At 46.1% G+C, this 18752-nt stretch overlaps 1 protein-coding gene across 15 annotated transcripts in view; it reads left to right on the forward strand.

Moving 5' to 3' along the window:
• TIAM2 (TIAM Rac1 associated GEF 2) overlaps nt 1-18752 on the forward strand; it is a 234038-nt gene that overhangs the window by 120331 nt on the left and 94955 nt on the right. For 13 of the 15 annotated variants that reach the window (XM_055536045.1, XM_055536041.1, XM_055536039.1 and 10 more), the window contains 4 exons: nt 546-1691; nt 8033-8468; nt 11613-11785; nt 12783-13007. In XM_055536045.1, the coding sequence (XP_055392020.1) occupies nt 552-1691; nt 8033-8468; nt 11613-11785; nt 12783-13007 (1974 nt within the window). In that variant the 5' untranslated portion in view covers nt 546-551. The remainder of the gene's footprint in view (nt 1-545; nt 1692-8032; nt 8469-11612; nt 11786-12782; nt 13008-18752) is intronic. The other 2 variants (XM_055536049.1, XM_055536048.1) reach the window with 1 other exon arrangement.

The following is an 18752-nucleotide window of genomic DNA, read 5'->3' on the forward strand; positions in this document are numbered from 1 at the left end:
GTGATATATGAAAGCTCCAACATAGTGCGGTACCCAGAGTCATATTACTACAAACACGGTCATTTTTCAGCAATAACCACTTCTATTGGGGTGCAATATGAGCTCTTTCAGTCGTTCATGTATAAAGGAAAGGTGTCTCTGTGGTCGCTGAAAAATCAGTGTATTGCCGTGATAAAGGGATTTTCTCATTTTGCTCTTTAGAATCATTGATTTAAAACCTCCCAACACCCAGCCTATAGGAGGTCTCTGTCTTAAGCTGATTGCTATGCCTGTTCGGTTTCTGAATTAACATCAGACAACAGATACTGTGCTTAAACTCACTAGCACAGGAGTGTGCAGTGCTGTCTACTTGGCTGATGATGACCTGCAATGCGGAAGGAGAACCAATTCCGCAAGTCACGCTTGTCCCTACGTCTGAGTTGTGTCAGGCCCAGAAAGAGGTTGCTTGGTTCCTCTGTCACCTCAACATAGCTTGTAGAAAGTGCTGTCCTAGTGGAATGTAGTTTAGGTCGTGACTCTTACTGACACTGCTGTTCTTAATTCAGGTGACGATGGGAAACTCCGAGAGTCAGTACACCCTACAAGGACCTAAAAATCATAGCAATACTATTACTGGTGCTAAACAAAAGCCTTGCTCCCTGAAAATCCGTGGCCTTCATGCCAAGGATGACAAGTCATTGCACGGATGGGGTCATGGAAGCAGCGGAGCGGGGTACAAGTCCAGGTCGTTGGCCCGAAGCTGCCTTTCTCACTTTAAGAGCAATCAGCCTTACGCATCCCGACCAGGGGGCCCCACGTGCAAAGCCTCCAAAGGCAGTGCCTACGCCAAGCATAGGACAGGTGCCGTAGGGTCAGATTTCCAGGGCACCGATGCCACTTTCTCGCCCGAGAACGGCTTCCACTATGTCGGGCGCCCGCCCGAGGAGAACCACTCGGCCTCGAGGGACTGCCGCAACGGGCACCTTCTCAACTGCTATGGCGGGAACGAGAGCATCGCGTCCACCCCGCCGGGCGAGGACCGCAAGAGCCCCCGGGTGCTCATCAAGACGCTGGGCAAGCTGGACGGGTGCCTGCGGGTAGAGTTCCACAGCGGCGCCGCGCCCCCGGGGGCCTCCCCATCGGGCGGCCCGGTGCAGCTGCTGCGCTACTCGGCCGGTTCCCCGCCCAGCCCCCGCGCCTCCCCGGCAGCCGCCGCGCGCCCTCGCTCCAGCAAGGGCAGCTCGCTCAGCTCCGAGTCCTCCTGGTACGACTCGCCCTGGGGCCCGGCCGGCGAGGTCAGCGAGGCCGAGGGCTCCTTCGCGGCGCCCGACACGCCTGAGCCCGGCCTCCACGCTGGATTCCCGACCAGGGATGCTCCAAAGCCTTTCAGCCAAAGTGCTTCCCTCTCATCCCTCCGGGACCCCTACCCCAACGCCTCCCTTGGGAGCCTGGCCCCCGCGGCCCTGCGGCTTTCCGATGACTATATGGGCACCCGCGCCAGCCTCAGTGCCCGTGTCTCCTTCGCCTCCGACATGGACGTGCCGGCCCGCGTGGAGCGCGGGGAGCCCGGGCAGTTTGCGTCCTTCACCCTCCCTTGCCGCAAGTCCAGGGCCCTGGGCGAGGAGTCCTCCAAGAAGGACACCCTGAAAGCCAGGATGCGCCGCATCAGCGACTGGACGGGAAGCCTCTCCAGAAAGAAAAGGAGACTCCAGGTGAGTCAGGCTGGAGTGCCGGGAGAGATGCTCTTCGATTGGTTTTCTATCTGCAAAACGGGAAGGCTAGCAGAAGGTACTGCAGACAGCATCCTGAGACTTAGATGAGCTGCTGAGAGTGGTTAGCCTAAGACTTGGCACTTCTTGTTTTCGGGTGTGTGTGTGTCTGTGTGTGGTGTGTGTGTGTGTTTTCCTTTTGCGTCAGACATGCGTTTTCACTCTGAACCCTCCACTCCAGTCATTCCCATTCTGTCCAATCTAGTGCCTCCTGGATTCTGGAGTAAAATCCACAGGCCTCATCCAAGACCTAGCCAAACTGTTCTTAGAAAGAACAGCCTAAGGGAGACTCCCCAGTGAATTGGTTATCTGAGTGCTCAGCTAAAACTCATTCTCAAAGCCTAGAACGAAAGGAAGAGAGAGAGGCTGTTGTTGTTTTGGGATGAGTAGCCTTCCTGAGCTCGATATTACTTTAGGGAAATTAAAATTCCTATTGTTCATTGAGTACATTGGGGAAAAAAATGTGTATAATCTTACCACCTCCTCATGGGGACAGCTAACAGTGTTGAAAACATCTTAACCTGAGCACATGGAATCGCAAAAATACGATGTTGATAAAACAAGAATCATGATGTGACAGTAATACTTTTAATGGGCGTATAAAGTTTGAACAGGGAAACAAAATGACTTCAGTGCCAGCAAGGAAAGTAAGAGTTTGCCCTCTTTGGTAATGAGAGGCAATTGCTAGGTATTTTTAATTGTTCTTTTTTATTTGTTTGTTTTTGTTTTTGCTTTTAATTATTTATAGAAAGGAGAAAGTATATATATATATATTTTAACTCACCTTAAGTCATATTGTTGAAGGAAATTTAAGTGACTTTAGGAATTTGTTGAAGGAAATTTAAGTGACTTTAGGAATTTGTTGAAGGAAATTTAAGTGACTTTAGGAATTTGTCTCTAGTAGAGTTGCATTTTGACCATCCAAGATAGATACATAATTATAAAATTTTACAGAGTTTTAGGGGTAGAAAACAATACAGCTTCCCTGAGCAGATTGTTTCAGATCTGTAAAATTTACCATTAGTTACTTCCTTCCTAGGCACAAAGTCCAAGCCCCCTGCCCCAATATTTTACTTTGTCCCTTTTTTCCTCCTCTCAGGAGGAGACTAAGAATAGATGATCAGTGTCCTGTTACAGAACTCTTCATATCCCTGAGTGCAGTAATTTGCTTCCTCCTGACTCATTACTTGTTCAGGTCAAACCATTAAGTAGTAAAGATTTCTTTGACCTTTCTCTCAGCTGCCAAGTATACTTGACAACTGACAGCAATCAAATGTAAAGGGAAAGATAGCTCCTACTTTCTGGGGACCTGCAGCCCCATGCAGACAACTTTCTCATCTTCTTGATGCAAATGCTGTGTTGTCGACTTGTGTTCAGCACTCATCTCCCGGGACCCCTGAGCCTGTTCCTCCACATCTCTCATTTGCATAGAGCATGTTCTCTTCTGTGTGTGTGGCCTGGCTTATACCTGGTTCGTTCCCATTCAGTTTGAAAGCAGACCCTTTGCCACTATGGACTGACCACATTCCATCCTATGCAGACCCCTGCTGCCCAGACCCCTGGGAAGTGAACTCTTTCAAGTCTGGATCATCCAAGACTTAACCGGATGATTTGTAAGTCCATGGAGTTAAGAACAGAATGGTTACAAAATCAAAGAGCCCGAATCTGAAAGGACTTCCCCTCATTTCGGCTTCCCAGGTGGCACTAGTGGTAAAGAATCTGCCTGCCAATGTAGGAGACGCAGGGTTGATCCCTGGGTCAGGAAGATCCCCTGGAGGAGGAATGGCAACCCACTCCAGTATCCATGGACACAGGAGCCTGGTGGGCTACAGCCCACAGGGTTGCAAAGAATCGATTTAGCATGCACACGCACCCTCTCATTTTAAAATGAAGAAACGAATGTTAAAGGACTTTGAAGATTTATGGCTAGTTAGTGGACACGACTGAAGTGACTTAGCAGCAGCAGCAGCAGTGGAGAAGCTGGGGCCAAAGCCATTTCTGCTAAAGCTCAGATGTGTGTCTTTTCCACTTGGCTGCATGGCCAAGGTACTCTAGTAATTTCGTGGGGGTTATTGAACATGAACATAACAAATTATTTTGGATTTTTAAAAAGTGGCCTACGAAGGCAGCTTTTTGCATTTTGCTTGTGTCAGATTTTGATAATTTATAAAGGTGAACAAAATTTTGGTAGGTGTGCCACTTCCATTGGCCTTGCCTTTGTTTTTCTTCTTTCTCTCTTTTTATTTTCTGGTTGGGTTTTGTTTTTGGCCATACTGTGTAGCTTGTGGGATCTCAGTTCCCCGACCAGGGACTGAACCTGGGCCACTGGGGAACTCCTGCCTTTGTTTTTCTTTTACAATTGAAGGTGAAGACAAAGTTTGGGTCTTTAAAAATACAGTCAGTGGGTAGGAGCAACAAAGTTTGTGACAGTGTACTGTAGTTAAGGTACCAAATGCTTATTCTCTTACACAGACTTCTGTATGCCAGGACAGCTAAGACTCAGAAGGTCTTCCCATGATGGGTAGACATATTTGTTTTGACTTATAAAAAAAAGTGATGTGAAAAAAGCGATCCTTTCTGTGGAGGCTTTTCAACCACTCTGGGGAGTTACAGCCTGAAAGCAAATTCATCAGTGAAGATACTTAGTGGCAGAAAAAGGATATTCAAACATAGAGGGTGGGGGGATGGGTGTGCAGGAGGAGAGTGTGTGTTTGAAGTTGGTGGACGATTTGTAGTGATGCAGCTGTTCTGAGACGGGTCCTTGGTAAACTTTCCATCCTGTGAGTCAGGTGGGCCAGGTTACACCGAGGCAACAAAAAGCCCTCAGTTCTCCGAGGTTGAGCACAAATCAGTCTGTGTCGTTCTCAAGCTGCGACTCTGGTCTGCATTGATCCCCTCTGGGGCCCCAGGTCCATGGAGTCGTTTCCCTCAAGGACACCCCAAGCCTCCGGGACAGAGGGAGAAGAAACCTATTGATGGTTTTTGAAGCGCCCACTCAGAAGCCACGCCTTTCACATCTGTTCGCGTTTATTGGTCAAAGCGGGTCACGGGACCACGCCGAACTCCAAGGGATGGGGGTTGGGAGCAGGGAATGGTCTTGCCAGGGACCCTAGGGGTGAACCCTGACCGCTGCTGCAGTTTCTTAGAGTCAGGACACAGAGACGCCGGCTTTCGGACCCTCTTCATTTTAGACTCTCGCTGCCCCTTGAAGGCCCCACAGTCCCAGGGAATTTCTGCAGAGGACCAGTGGGCTTTACTATGAAAAGAAAGACAGTGGCATGTGAAGAACAACACGGTGAATTTGGTGCTTTTTCCCATAAAGTGAGGAATGGCGATAAGAGTTTTCTTTTAGCTCCCAAGGAATTTAGTGACGTCTCTTGAGTTCCTCTTCACTCTGCTGTAATGCTATAATGTCAAGTTATGTTACCTGTCATTTATGATTATCTGATGCAGATAGGAATGAAAATTAGATTTCTTTATGTACACGACTAACACAGCACCTTAACGTCACACACACAGCACAGTGATCAGGAAATCCAGCTGAATCTCCCATATTCCTTCCTTCCTTCCTATTAACCTGAAAATGAGTCACTAGCTATTAGGATTCTAGATAGAAAGCTTTACACATTTGTTACAGACCAGGGAAATTCATATCTGTGTATATGAATCAGTTATAAACGCTAAAATATGTGATCTTTTCTCCATTTTTCAAGGAGGAAAATTTGTCTTTTGCTCTGGTTGAACAGTTAAAAGTTAGCACTATGACTTAAGTCTACCTCTTGTGAGAACCAATGTCAGGAGGGCTGACAAGTTACACTTCGGTTTGACACTTGATGCTTTTCTCTGGCAGGTCTCTGCTGGGTTTGAAACACCCCATCACAGCTCTTGCTGGCCATCAGAGGCAATCCCAGTGTCCTGGGGCTATGAGTCAGAGAGTCCTATTCATAGCTGAAATAATGTCAGTACGAGCTAAATGAGAAATATTCCTTCATCTCCTAGGAACGTTTGAAGAGCAACACAGTGACAATTGAGAGAAAAAAAAAACAACGCTTAAACTATTTTGAAAGTTTCCTGTCCAAGTGACTCACCATAGCTGGCTTATTTGCTCAGTTCTTGCATAAGCATCAGGGTATAAATAAATCTGACTATGGGATATCATATAAACACAGTGGCAGATAATATTTTCTTTAGTAATAGCTATGTTTGGGGCTCAGTTGTTTGTAGCCCTTGGGTGCTACAGTTAGACAAGAAGCACTTGTCTAATTGATGATTTTCCTACAAAAGATAGCAGGTAATTGCCACTTGATTTCCGGATGAAATTTCTGCAAAGAAAACCCCTCCAAACGGGAATATTCACCATAAAGTCTTTAGACAATGGTCCTTGACCCCATTTTCCCTCCTCTTTATTTTAATGGAGAAGGAAATCTAATTGAAAATTCACTAGCCTGTGAGTTAGAGTGTGTTAAGAGTCTCTGCAGAATTACCTTAACCTAAGCTGTAAATTTGAAATGTCAGAGTCTTTAAAGTCATAAATCAAGCTTACTTTCTTTATTTTATTTTTTAAAAGATTTGTTTGTTTGTTTATTTTTGGCTACATTGGGTCTTAGTTGCCGCACTCAGGATCTTGGTTACATGCAGGATCTTTCATGGTGGGCTCCTCTTCAGCTGAGGCACATGGAATCTCTAGTTGTGGCTCGAGGGCTTAGTTACCTCTTGACATGTGGGTTTCCCAGGTGGTGCTAGTGGTAAAGAACCCACCTGCCAATGCAGGACACAGAAGAAAAGCAGATTTGATCCCTGGGTCAGGAAGATCCCCTGGAGGAGGGCATGGCAACCCACTCCAGTATTCTTGCCTAGGGAATCCCATGGACAGAGGAGCCTGGCTACAGTCCATGGGATCACAAAGAGTCAGACACGACTGAGGTAACTTAGCATGCAGCATGCACATGTGGGATCTTAGTTCCCCGGCCAGGATTGAACCTGCATCCCTTGCACTGGAAGGCAGATTCTTAACCATTGGACCACCAGGGAAGTCCTCCTAAGCTCACTCTCTGCTGAGAAATTTACTTACTGCTATTGACCGATGAATGGCCTCTATGCAAGTTATTCTTCTTAAATGACTAGACCTCTAGTCTAGGTGTTAGAGGAAACCTTCTTGTTTTCAGCTCTGTGCACAGCCAGTTCAATATTCAGTGCGTGTTGTCTTAAGTGGGGCAGTGGTTATTAGATAAACCTAATTTTATTTAGAAATGCTTATGTCTCATTTTGTGTCAGAATAAATATTAAAGAATCTTGCTTTGGTATTCCCAGTGCTTGGAATAAAATGAGTGCTCAAATAAAACAATGGGAATGAATAAACAGTATATTCTTTTCATGAAAAAATTCCCAAATTAAGTAAAATATATTAGTTATGAAATAACTACAGTGAAATAGCTATGGTTCTTAACAAGAACCCTTTGTGGATAAGGAGCCCAGGTGCATGGTTTTTACTATCCAAAGAGGGAAAATATTAATATGATCTAACGATCTTAATGTCTAGACCTGAGCAGGGGTTCAGAAGCTGAAACTGTTCACTATGGGGAGTGGAAGAAACGTTTATATATAATAACACCCCCCTTGACCCTGAAACTAGTGCTTCTCCTGTTTAGCTTAAAAATGATCCAGAAAGAAAAGAAGACTGCAAGAACATGAATTCTTTCCTGGAAGATCCTGATTCATAGTTAGCCAAGAAATTAGCCAGAAATCTTCACTAGTATGTTTTGAATATACTAACTCATTTTTTGATGCCAAGCGTAGGTTAGATTTAGGATGTGTGCATGCTAAGTTGCTTCAGTTGTGACCAACTCTTTGCCACCCTATGGACTGTAGCCCACCAGGCTCCTCTGTCTAAGGTATTTTCCAGGTGAGAATACTGGAGTGGGTTGCCATTTCCTCCTCCAGAGGATCTTCCCGACCCAGGGATCAAACCTGTGTCTCTTACATCTCCTGGCAGGCAGGTTCTTTACCAATAGTGCCATCTGGGAAGCCCTAGATTTAGGATGCTCAGGGATGGTTGGTTTACACTTTTTAAGCATTGACTCCCCTGCCTATACACTGGTTCGAGCTGTACTGTCTCTATGATTCTTTCTGGTTTGCAGACTTGCTGCATTTAAAAAAAAAAAAAACACCTCTTGCTTTGCAGCATTTCTATTAGCAAGCCACACTATTACATGCACGCCATGTTGGGGAAGAGGTGCTTTGGCTATACATAACCTCTGATGGGTGGTCATCTGTGTTGCTCACAGGAGCCGAGGTCCAAGGAGGGCAGTGACTACTTTGACAGCCGTTCGGATGGGCTGAACGTGGACACGCAGGGGCCCTCCCAGGGGTCCTTGTCCCTGTGGTCAGGGGGCTCCGCTCAGATCCTGTCCCATAGAAGTGAATCCGCTCATGCGATCGGCAGCGACCCCCTCCAGCAGAACATTTATGAGAATTTCATGCGAGAGCTGGAGATGAGCAGGACCAACACGGAGAACCTCGAGACGTCCACGGAGACGGCCGAGTCCAGCAGCGAGTCGCTCAGCTCTTTGGAGCAACTGGACCTGCTCTTTGAGAAGGAACAAGGGGTGGTGCGCAAAGCCGGGTGGCTCTTCTTCAAACCCCTCGTCACTCTGCAGAAGGAAAGGAAGCTGGAACTGGTGGCCCGGAGGAAATGGAAGCAGTATTGGGTGACACTTAAAGGTACGTGGTCTTCACCACCCAGGGGGTCCCAGGAGTTCTTTCCTCTGCTCTCCTCTTTCCTAGGAAATGTCAGCGAGTCCAGGCTGGACTGGAGTTCACGTGCAGACATCTGATCCAGAACTGTCCAGCCTGCTTTCCTAAAATACCTTCTCAAACCTGTATAATGTGTTCACTTAACAGTCGTATGCATCCTTCATTCTATTGAGTGATGATTGAATGTAACAACTATTGCTTATTATTTTATAGGGGTTTCTGTACCACTCTTTAATGCTTGTCCTGCATTTGGGGGATGGGAGGGGAGCCCTGGATAAGTAACTAGTGTAGTTGAGTTATTTGGAACATTGAGCATGGATTGTACACATGTTCAGAACCCCAGAGAGGCAGTCCTCCCCAGCTTGCACAGTGAAGAGTCATCCGCGTCGTTTGGTTTGTGTCACCCCACGCTGATGAGCTAAGAGCGCCTTATTGTCATCACAAACACGTGCTTTGTTTTTGTTTTGTTTTGTTTTTTTGATGCAGAAGAAATAGGAGAAAGCCTTTGCTTTGTGAGGATGATAAAAGTTTTTCACAAGCCTTACCGTTTAAAAATTATAATTGCCTCTCTCATTGTGGATGGATAGATTATTTGAAGCGATCTGAGGCTTTGAATCAGCATCGCGTTGATTTATACATTTGTGAATGCCGAGCAACCCCACAGACCCGGGCATTTCTGCACAGCTGTCCTGAGACCCTTTGTCAGAGGAACCTGGTGTGGTTCCTCAGTAGCAGCTGGCACCCTTCCTTGTCACGGGAAAAGGCAGAAACGGGGGTCACGCTGGACAAAGTGCAGGTGAAAGGCCCGGAGCTATCTGCAGTGCTCCCCATATTTAGAAGTTGTGAGCTTTGGGGAGCTGGCATCAATTCATTACCCAGCACCCTCTGGGAAAGGGACACGGAGAAGCCATCTCTTCTCTAGGTAACACCTTCCCCCAGCAAACTGGAGGTTTTATGCAAGCCGAGACCCGGCATCCCTCACAGGTGCAGCCCTCTTTTCCAGTTCTCAATTGGATCCTTGTGGTATCTTGTGGCTCAGGAAGGCAAAGGGCGACCCCCTGGGGGAGGCGGGGTCTTCTGTGGGAGGACGGAAGAGATTTGGAAAGCTGGAATAATGGATTGGATCCAGCAAGATAACATTTTTAAGGGATAAGTTGATGCTTTTAAAGTTTAATGATTAAAGAACTACCCAAGTGCGGGAGAGGGAGGTGTGTCTCTAGAGCATGTCAGACACTTTTCTTCAACGTGAAGTTTGTTTACTAAAATGGATGCTTTGCGACGCTGAAAGCAGGATGCCTTCCCTGCTTGCCTTGTGGCTTTCAAAGCCCCAGCGCACACCCCATGGGGTGGTGGTGTGCGTTTGTGTGTCCATATCCTGCTTCGAGAAGCACAGCCATGGGTGACACCGAGGGGCTGTAGAGCTGTGCAGTATGGAGGATGACGACGATTTAGCAACATTTAACCCAGAGGACTGAGAACTGGGGTGACCGTGAGTATAGCGGTCTTCGGGAAGAGACACTGAGTTTATTCTGGTTTATCAAGGTTTGGACAGGCCTAATAGGTAGAAGACAAGCTGATGGTGAATTAGTATAAAAAATACATGAAGGGAAGACCCAAAAACCTAGCGCTTTCCAGAGTTTGTGCTCCCGGAGATGTTTGTAGTGCCAGGTGCTTGGAGGCCCCTGGGGGAGGTGTGGGCAGGTGTCACTTAAGGTTGAAAGAGGACGTCTCTAGAACATTGTCTCCCATCCTGGCAGCTGCCCGGGGAACCTCTGGCTGCTGGCTTCAGGGGCACGGATGGTCCTGACTTGTCTCTGACCATTGTAAGATCCATGGGCCTGCCCGGGCCCTTGCTTGTTAAGCATTTGAAGCCCCGTGGATAAAGGATACTCTCTGGGTGACAGTGTTATAAAGCACGCATCCCTTTGTTTCCTTTGCAGCCCAAGAAAGGGTTGGCATGAAGATGTTTTTTCCCCCCAGCATAACCTATCCCATGTGCTTTTCTTTGCCTCTTTCCTCTGGGAATTCAGTATTGTTGAGTTCAGCTTTCTTGGCTTAGAATCCAAGCTGTAATATTTGGGCTTAACTGTTTGATTTAATTGGCTTAACTGTTTGATTTAATTGTAGTTAAAAACATATATATATATATATATATAGGTATACACACACACACATACATTTAAGCAGAGTTTTAAAATTATCCTTGAAGTATCTATGTAAATAAAGTCGAAGCAGTGCTTTTAAGAGAGCAGCTATCAGCCAACCATCTGGTTGCCCACCTACATTGAATGTATAGGTATGCTAATGGCACACATGTTTTTTAGGGTTTGGAGGATGTAATAAAACTTTAACAAGGGTGATTCTGCTTTCCAGCTGTCTTTTCCAATGAGTGGATTTACGCGTGGTTCACAGGGGGCTTCCCGGGCAGAATGTTGGCAGGGGGGATATGCTGTCCCTCAGAATGCACAATACGTGGGATGCTAAGGCTGGCAGCATCTTGGTATCTGCCCGAAATGAATTTTACTTCCTCTAGATAGAAAGATTCAAGCCCCGGCCACTGGGAGCTCAGTGTTAAGGGAACCATTGGAAAGAATTTGGACTGGGGTGGAGCTGGCACCGCTACCCTGGTCCTCAGGTCCCCGGGTCATGGGATGTTGTATGTGCAGCGGTAGCATCAGTCAGACGTTTCCTGATGGAAAGATGGGAGGATTATTTCTAAGTACATCAGTGGCTGGAACAAGGGACTGGCTCAGGCCTGCAGCAGTGCCTCAGGCCATAAACCTCATGCCCCTTCCCCTTATTCTAAGAGGCTCTCACAGCCTCTGCCTTTGGATGCGTGTTGATTGTGGGAGGAGAGATCACTCAGTGCCCTGCTCAGAGTACTCAGAGATCAGAGAGTACCAGGGAGGTAGAAAGCGCTTCCTCAGGGATACCGTCCCCGGGGACAGAGCTGGGGTCGTGTACTTTTTTTCTCCTGATTTCTATGCTGTGCTGGGTTCCATTGTAAACTTGTGTGACCATGTTTCCCTCATCTCCCTTCTTCTCGTTCCTTTCCTACATGGGTCCTCAGGACCTGTGACAGGGGCCGTACTGTGCTTTTCTCTTTCACAGGATGCACGCTGCTGTTTTACGAGACCTACGGGAAGAATTCTATGGATCAGAGCAGTGCCCCCCGCTGTGCCCTCTTTGCAGAAGACAGCATAGTGCAGTCTGTCCCGGAACATCCCAAGAAGGAAAATGTCTTCTGTCTCAGCAACTCCTTTGGGGATGTCTACCTGTTCCAGGTACTGCTGAGCTTTCTAAATGGAGGGTGGAGGCGAGATCTCATGTCGTGTTAGGACGAGAAGGATACGAATTAAGAGGCATGATTTAGCAATAAAATAGAGTAAAAGCCGTTAAACTTTGGATTAAAGTTTAAGCAAGAGAACTGGCCTCTGCTGACTGCCAGGCACCATGGGGCTATCACCATTCATTCGTTCACCGAGCAAGCATTTCTTGGGTGCCTGTGTGCCTGCATGTGTGCTAAGTTGGTTCAGTCGTGTCCGACTCTTTGAGACCCCATGGGGTGTATCCCTCCAGGCTCCTCTATCCATGGGATTCTCCAGGCAAAAATACTGGAGTGGGTTGCCGTGCCCTCCTCCAGGGGATCTTCCTGACCTAGGGATCAAACCCATGTCTCTTACATCTCCTTCATTGGCAGGCAGGTTCTTTACCACTAATGCCATCTGGGAAGCCCCGTATTTCCAATATTCCACTCAAATTCTCAGTATTTACAGACAACTGTTTTAATATTATTGTGCCCTCCTGGAAAAGTTCTTTTATTATAGTTTTTCATAATTGAGTCCATACCATGGATGCAGTTTCATATCCAGGTTTCAAAATGTAGCATTTTGCTCCTAATATTTCCTCGTCTTATTAAAATTATGAAGGTAGCTTGCTTTTTTAGAGAGTGACGAGATGTACACTGCGTGAATATACCGTTTTTCTCTTTTTTTGTATTTTTGTTACTCTCTTGCTGCATGAACAGCTTGATTCTGGTTTGTCTTCCCGTCGTATCTGGGGCCATGTGACACCCTTGATGCTCTCACAGGCCCCCTGGAGTCACGGAAGCCTGCAGATCTGTGTTGAGTGTGTTTTTTAAACTTAAACAGTTTTTATGAAGTGGAGGTATTTGGGGGTTTTACACATCCAAGCCCAGGCTGCCACTTGGGAGAACACTTTTGTGGAGAAACAGTTCCAAATCGCTTCCCCCTCCCTACCCCCTGCCCCCTTTGTGTTTAGGCCACCAGCCAGACAGACCTGGAGAACTGGGTCACTGCCATCCACTCGGCCTGCGCTTCCCTCTTCGCAAAGAAACACGGCAAAGAGGACACAGTCCGGCTGCTGAAGAACCAGACCAGAAACCTCCTCCAGAAGATAGACATGGACAGCAAGATGAAGAAGATGGCGGAGTTGCAGCTGTCCGTGGTGAGCGACCCAAAGAACAGGAAGGCCATAGAGAACCAGGTACAGATTATCTATGAGTGTCTCCTGTTACTCACCTCCCTCGCGGCAAACTCAGATGTGGGAGCTGGTTCTTACACCTCTGGCGGAAATAGTTTCTGTGGTCTCTTGGTTCAAGTACTTAAATGGCTCACTTTCGTCATATGGGAAATATGATCTGCTTTGGTGGCTGTATACGTATAGTGGAACATTTTATGACCAAATCTTGTTTCCTCGTATTGAGGAGCTCCTGATTCTGTGAATATTGTCACTTTTGGAACAAAATTTGTATAATAAAACTACTGGAAGATTAGACAGGTATGATTCTAAGACAGAGGATGGCTTCAAAAACGGTAGTTTGGTTGTTGTTCAGTTGCTATGTCGTGTCTGATTCTTTGCAACCTCATGACCTGCAACACATAAGCTTTCTTGTCCTTCACTATCTCCTGGAGTTTGCTCAAACTCATGTCCACTGAACGTGTTGGTGATGCTATCCAACTATCTCCTCCTCTGTCACCCCCTTTTCCTCCTGCCGTCAATCTTTCCCAGCATCAGGGTCTTTTCCAGTGAGTCGGCTCTTTGCATCAGGTGGCCAAAGTCAGTATCAGTCCTTCCTTTGAATATTCAGGGTTGATTTCCTTTAGGATTGATTGGTTTGATGTCCTTGCTGTCCAGGGGACTCTCAAGGGTCTTCTCCAACACCACAGTGAGAAAGCACTGGTTCTTTGGTGCTCAGCCTTCAGTAGTTTGGTATAACACAGCTATTCCTGTATCTGTGGGTTTGGGGGAAAAACACTACTTTTTTGGCTTGTTTTTTCTAACAGATGAGGTGCTAAAGAAAATGCTTTCTTTGGCCTGTTTCCACATTCATCTAGTAATTAAGCAGCTACTGTCTATGCTGCTTGCATTTTACAGGATGGGAAGCAGCTTAGTGTCAGTCTTCCTTTGCTCAGACAACCGGAACACTTAGACAAGTATCAGTGAAATTTCTAGCACCCATCTCTTCAGTCTGGTTCCCTGGGAAACAGACTGAGAGATTTGCATGTGAGGAGTTTTATTAGGAATGCTCTCAGGAGTAAGGGAGTGAAGTGAAGTCGCTCAGTCGTGTCCAACTCTTTGCGACCCTGTGAACTGTAGCCTACCAGGCTCCTCTGTCCATGGGATTCTCCAGGCAAGAATACTGGAGTGGGTTGCCATTTCCTTCTCCAGTGGATCTTCCCAACCCAGGAATCAAACGTGGGTCTCCCGAATTGCAGGCAGATGCTTTACCCTCTGAGCCATCAGGGAATTAAGGAGAGACTCTAGTTCTGAATTGTGCGGAGCTGGTTCCACAGGGGGCTTAGCAGCTGGGATGGCCATTCAGAGTTGCTTGCTTCTAGTGGGGCATGCCATGTCAACTGATCAAGGTAGCTGCTGTCAGAGGGGGGCTGATTCCCAAAGAGAGACCTATTTGTGAGCCATGAGCAGCTAAGGGGAAGAATGCCTTTGTCTTCAAAGGGGAATCAGGTGGTACACAACAGTATCCAATACAGTCCCCTTCAAAATCAGTGTCTGATGATTTGGGAACTTGAAGAGGGATAGGCTGAAATGGGTTAGCGTGTGCCTGAATCTTTCATCCTTTTCACTTTGTAAATTATTATAGAGAGACTAGGTTCTTTAAAAAAAAAAATTCCATGGCAACACAACAATTTAGATTCCCCATAGAAATAATTTTGTCTGCAGCATTTGACTTAAATCACAAATAATCTTCTCTTTGTGTCTGAATATTTAACCTTGCTTAGAATTTTTTTTTCTGTCTCCGTATACATGAAGAACTTAGAATGTGTGGAAAGAAATTCCTGGCTGTAAATAAGAAACTGATGAAAGGCTTGCATTCAAATGATATATTTGTGACACATTAAGAATTTGGAATCTGTCAGTTGGCAATAGTAAAATAACCAAGTAATTCCCATCTCCTGCCCCCACATCAAGTGTTTCTAAATGACAGTGCAGTTGAATAGATTTTCTGGTGAGACCTGGATCTGTCTTTGCTTCTCTTTTTCTGGTATCTTGTGTTGTCTTTCTCCCTACCCAATCCTTCCCTCTTACTATTTGTCCATCTGGCCTGGCGTGCTGCGATTCATGGGGTCGCATAGAGTTGGACACGACTGAGCGACTGATCTGATCTGAACAGATGCCTATAGCTTCAACAAATAAACATAATTTTAAAATACAGATCCTGTTTCTAAGAAATGTATCATTTAGTTAGAAAGCAGGCCTCATAAGCATAAAACTAATGAATATTCTAGAATGATGTAAATTAGGGCATAGTCATAGATGCTGCGAGGGATCAGGGGTTGAGCTTGTGCTATGATTTTGAGGAGGTGGAGGAAACTTCCTGGAAGAATAGGACCTTAAAAAATTGGCAAGAGATGTGTAAGTATGAAAGCCAAACCCTATTGGGAAGAGAGTGTAGCACATGGTAGGCAATTTGGTAGTCTAGTTGACCCTTGAGTAACACCAGGGTTATGGGCTCTGACCCTCTGGCAGTCGAAAAGCCACATGTAACTTATAGTTGGCCCTCTGTTTTCAACTAACCACAGTCATATAGTACTGTAGTATTTACTTAAAATCTGTGTGTAAGTGGACCCGTGCAGTTCACATCCTTATTGTTCAAGGGTCACGTGTAGGAGTAACAGAGTGGGGCTTGGGTCTCCTGAGCACACGGGAGCCGAGATGTGGGCTGGGAAGGGATGAAGAGATGGAGGTTTGGTGGGGCAGTGACTGGTGTAGCTTTTTCAGAGTCTGTGAGATAACACTGGGAGGTAAGCCTGTAGACCTAAGGGAGGAACATGCGTTTTTAAATTGTGATGAAAGCATGGTGAATGCATCCTCTTTGGAAGATTAATCTGGCAGTGGCTTGGATAGGGGTCAGAATGACCCTGGTCTGCATGTGCAGCTGTGAAGGTCTGGACCAGAGTAACACGACAGAAGTTTAACAATTTATATGGAAGATGTTTCTCCCAATGCATCATTTTCGATAATTTTATAGAGTATTAAAGATAGTTTCCTATGCACCTGAATTGAAAGGTTCCTCAAACAGACGATTGATTTATAGTGTGGCATGTGGGATCTTAGTTCCCCAGTCAGGGATTGAACCTGCGTCCCCTGCAGTGGAAAGTCTTAACCCCTGGACTGTCAAGGAAGTTCCAAAATATGCTCTTTATTTAAAGAGTGACAGCTCGCAAACTACAAACTAGAACATACGGATAGTTTTGCCAAGGAACTGAAAAGGAAGCTGAAGCTGGCAAGGAGAATGGTGGGAGTGGAAGGTTTTGGGGGTTTTGACAAGGCCGAATCTGCGGGGGACAGACACGTCTCTGCCCTTGGCCGCTTCATTCCCAGAGCCTGTCCCGGCTCCTGTCTGGGAAGAGGTCTGGCCCAGGGGCAGGCCCTGACCTCTCAGCTTTCTGTCTGGGGCAGGCAGGGATGTGATGCTGTGTCCCAATTCACATGACAAGCAGAAAAGCCTGAGGAGGAGAAGGGTTTTCTTCACACCATGTCTCCCTCGTGGTCCTGAATTTCCAGGATCCAAAAGCCACGGTAGTCTGTCTGTCATCAGAGATGCCGCGCGTGGGCTCAAGGGCCGCAGTTAGAATCTCATTCTGATTGTAGTGGGAGAAGGTATGGTTTTAACTGGCTCGCTAACATTTAAAGCCATACTTCAGTCTCCTGGACACCCAACTTGGAGTTTTCAGGTCCTTATGTGTTGTCAAATGTTTAGGTCAGGTAGAGGAAAGGGAAATTGGGCAACATTGAGCTGGTCCTGGCCTTTTTTTTTTTTTTTTTTTTTGGCCTCTTGTTTTCTTTCTCTGTTTATGGCCACAAGAAGTCCAAGCAAACATTTTTTTTTAATTTGAATTTTCATTAATTTTTAAAATTTTCATTAATTAAAACGAAATTTTCATTAATTTTTTTTCACTGTTGGTAAATGCTTCATTTATGATGTCAAAATTGGTGCTGTTTTTTTCTTGGAAGAGGGAAATTACTTTCATATGCCCCCCTACACAGATCCAAGGGTCCCTGGTGGTTGGATGGCCCGGAGAGGAACTCTTTTAACGAATTAGGGTAATTATGACTTGTGACCCGTGTGCATTCTTGGGCAGAATCATTGCATGAGTATTTAAAGCACTGCGCTAATACTACTGAGTTTTCATTTTGGTTTTCCCCTCTCCCACCCCCTCCCCCTTGCTCCCACCCCTTCCCCCACACCCTTCCCTTGATCCACTCCCCTGCACACAATCACCTTCTCATATTATGCTGCTGAATTTCTGGTAAGAAACAATTGGGTTGATCTTTAGGCATTCCACCTGAAAATATTCTCCGTACCAGACCCACAGTTTTTAAGGTTGTAATTTATTCATGTTTTCCCAGAGGGCTTTGGGGCAGGTAACGTGAGCTACATTCGCTGTGCCCACTGTTCTTAACTCACTTGCCAGATGGTTGTAAAGAAAGCTATTTTTCTCTATACTTGCAGACACAGAGTATGAAGCATTAAGCAGGGGGGAAGCAGGCACATGCTTAGGATTACTTTTATGAGATGGTTTTGGACTAGAGAATGCTCTATGACATATAAAGGCAAAGGTATTTACAAATCAAATCAATAAGAACACGATCTCCTAAATATCCCAGAAGTATATAGTTTTCTCTAAAGTGCCTTTTAAAAACGTCTTTAAAAGAGCAGTGCTTTATCCAATTACCATTGAAAACTCTCAACCTCAGTCTATTTTATTTTACATACAAGGAAATAATTTATTTACGCAGCACTTTTCCCCAGAGATCCCAAGAACCCCAGAGCTAGTCAACTTGTCGCCTAATGAGAGCTGAACTGAGAGAGTACATTACATTATGCGAGATAAAGTCTCTGAACAGGTTTTCTTTGAAGAGCTTTGGTTGGAGGAGCTCCTTGTCAATTCCCTTTTCAGATAAAGTCGCTATTGCAGTAATAACAGCCGAGTGTCAAGCCGTCATGTGGGGACACGCTTGGCTTAGAAGAGACCATCATGTGCTCTTGTCCCCAGGCCTTTTGGGGCCTGTGGGGCGGGATGACACCATTTGCATTTGGGCATGTCCAATTGGGAGCAGACCGTCCACAAGGCAGTTCCTTTTGAAGTTCTGAGGGAGGAAGAGCTGTAAATTAAGTGCAGTTAGTACTTGATTTTCCTTTCCATTTAGTATTTTAAGCAAGTGAACAAAACAAGTGACTAAAACCGCCCCACCCTAAGGCGATCTTGGCCTCCTCCCGGATGGCTCCCTCTCCCCATCCTGACTCTCTCTGGGCCTTTCTCACCTCCCGGGGTCAGTTAGGAGCAGGGAGGTGAGACCCTGAAGGAACAAACTGTCAGCTGGTGGGTTTGGGACTGCTCTGGGTTTTGTGAACCATGGGCTCTGTTTTCAATATTTACTTAGTTTTTTTAATTAAAAAATATTTATTTATTTATTTATGGCTGGGCTGGGTCTTCACTGCCCTGCAGGCTTTGCTCTGGTTGCAGAGCAGGACCTACTCTCTAGTTGCGGTGCGAGGCCTTCTCATTGTGGTGCCTTCTCTTGTTGCAGGAGCACAGGGGCTCAGTAGCTGCTTCTCACGGGCTCTAGAGCACAGGCTCAGTAGTTGTGGCACATGGGTTTAGTTGCTCTGCAACGTGTGGTATCTTCCCGGACCAGGGATCGAACCTTTCTCCTGCATCTGCAGGTAGACTTTTCACCACTAAGCCACTAGGCAAGCCCTTG

This window comes from Bubalus kerabau, chromosome 9 (genome assembly GCF_029407905.1).
Source record: "Bubalus kerabau isolate K-KA32 ecotype Philippines breed swamp buffalo chromosome 9, PCC_UOA_SB_1v2, whole genome shotgun sequence".
Lineage (NCBI taxonomy): Eukaryota > Metazoa > Chordata > Mammalia > Artiodactyla > Bovidae > Bubalus > Bubalus kerabau.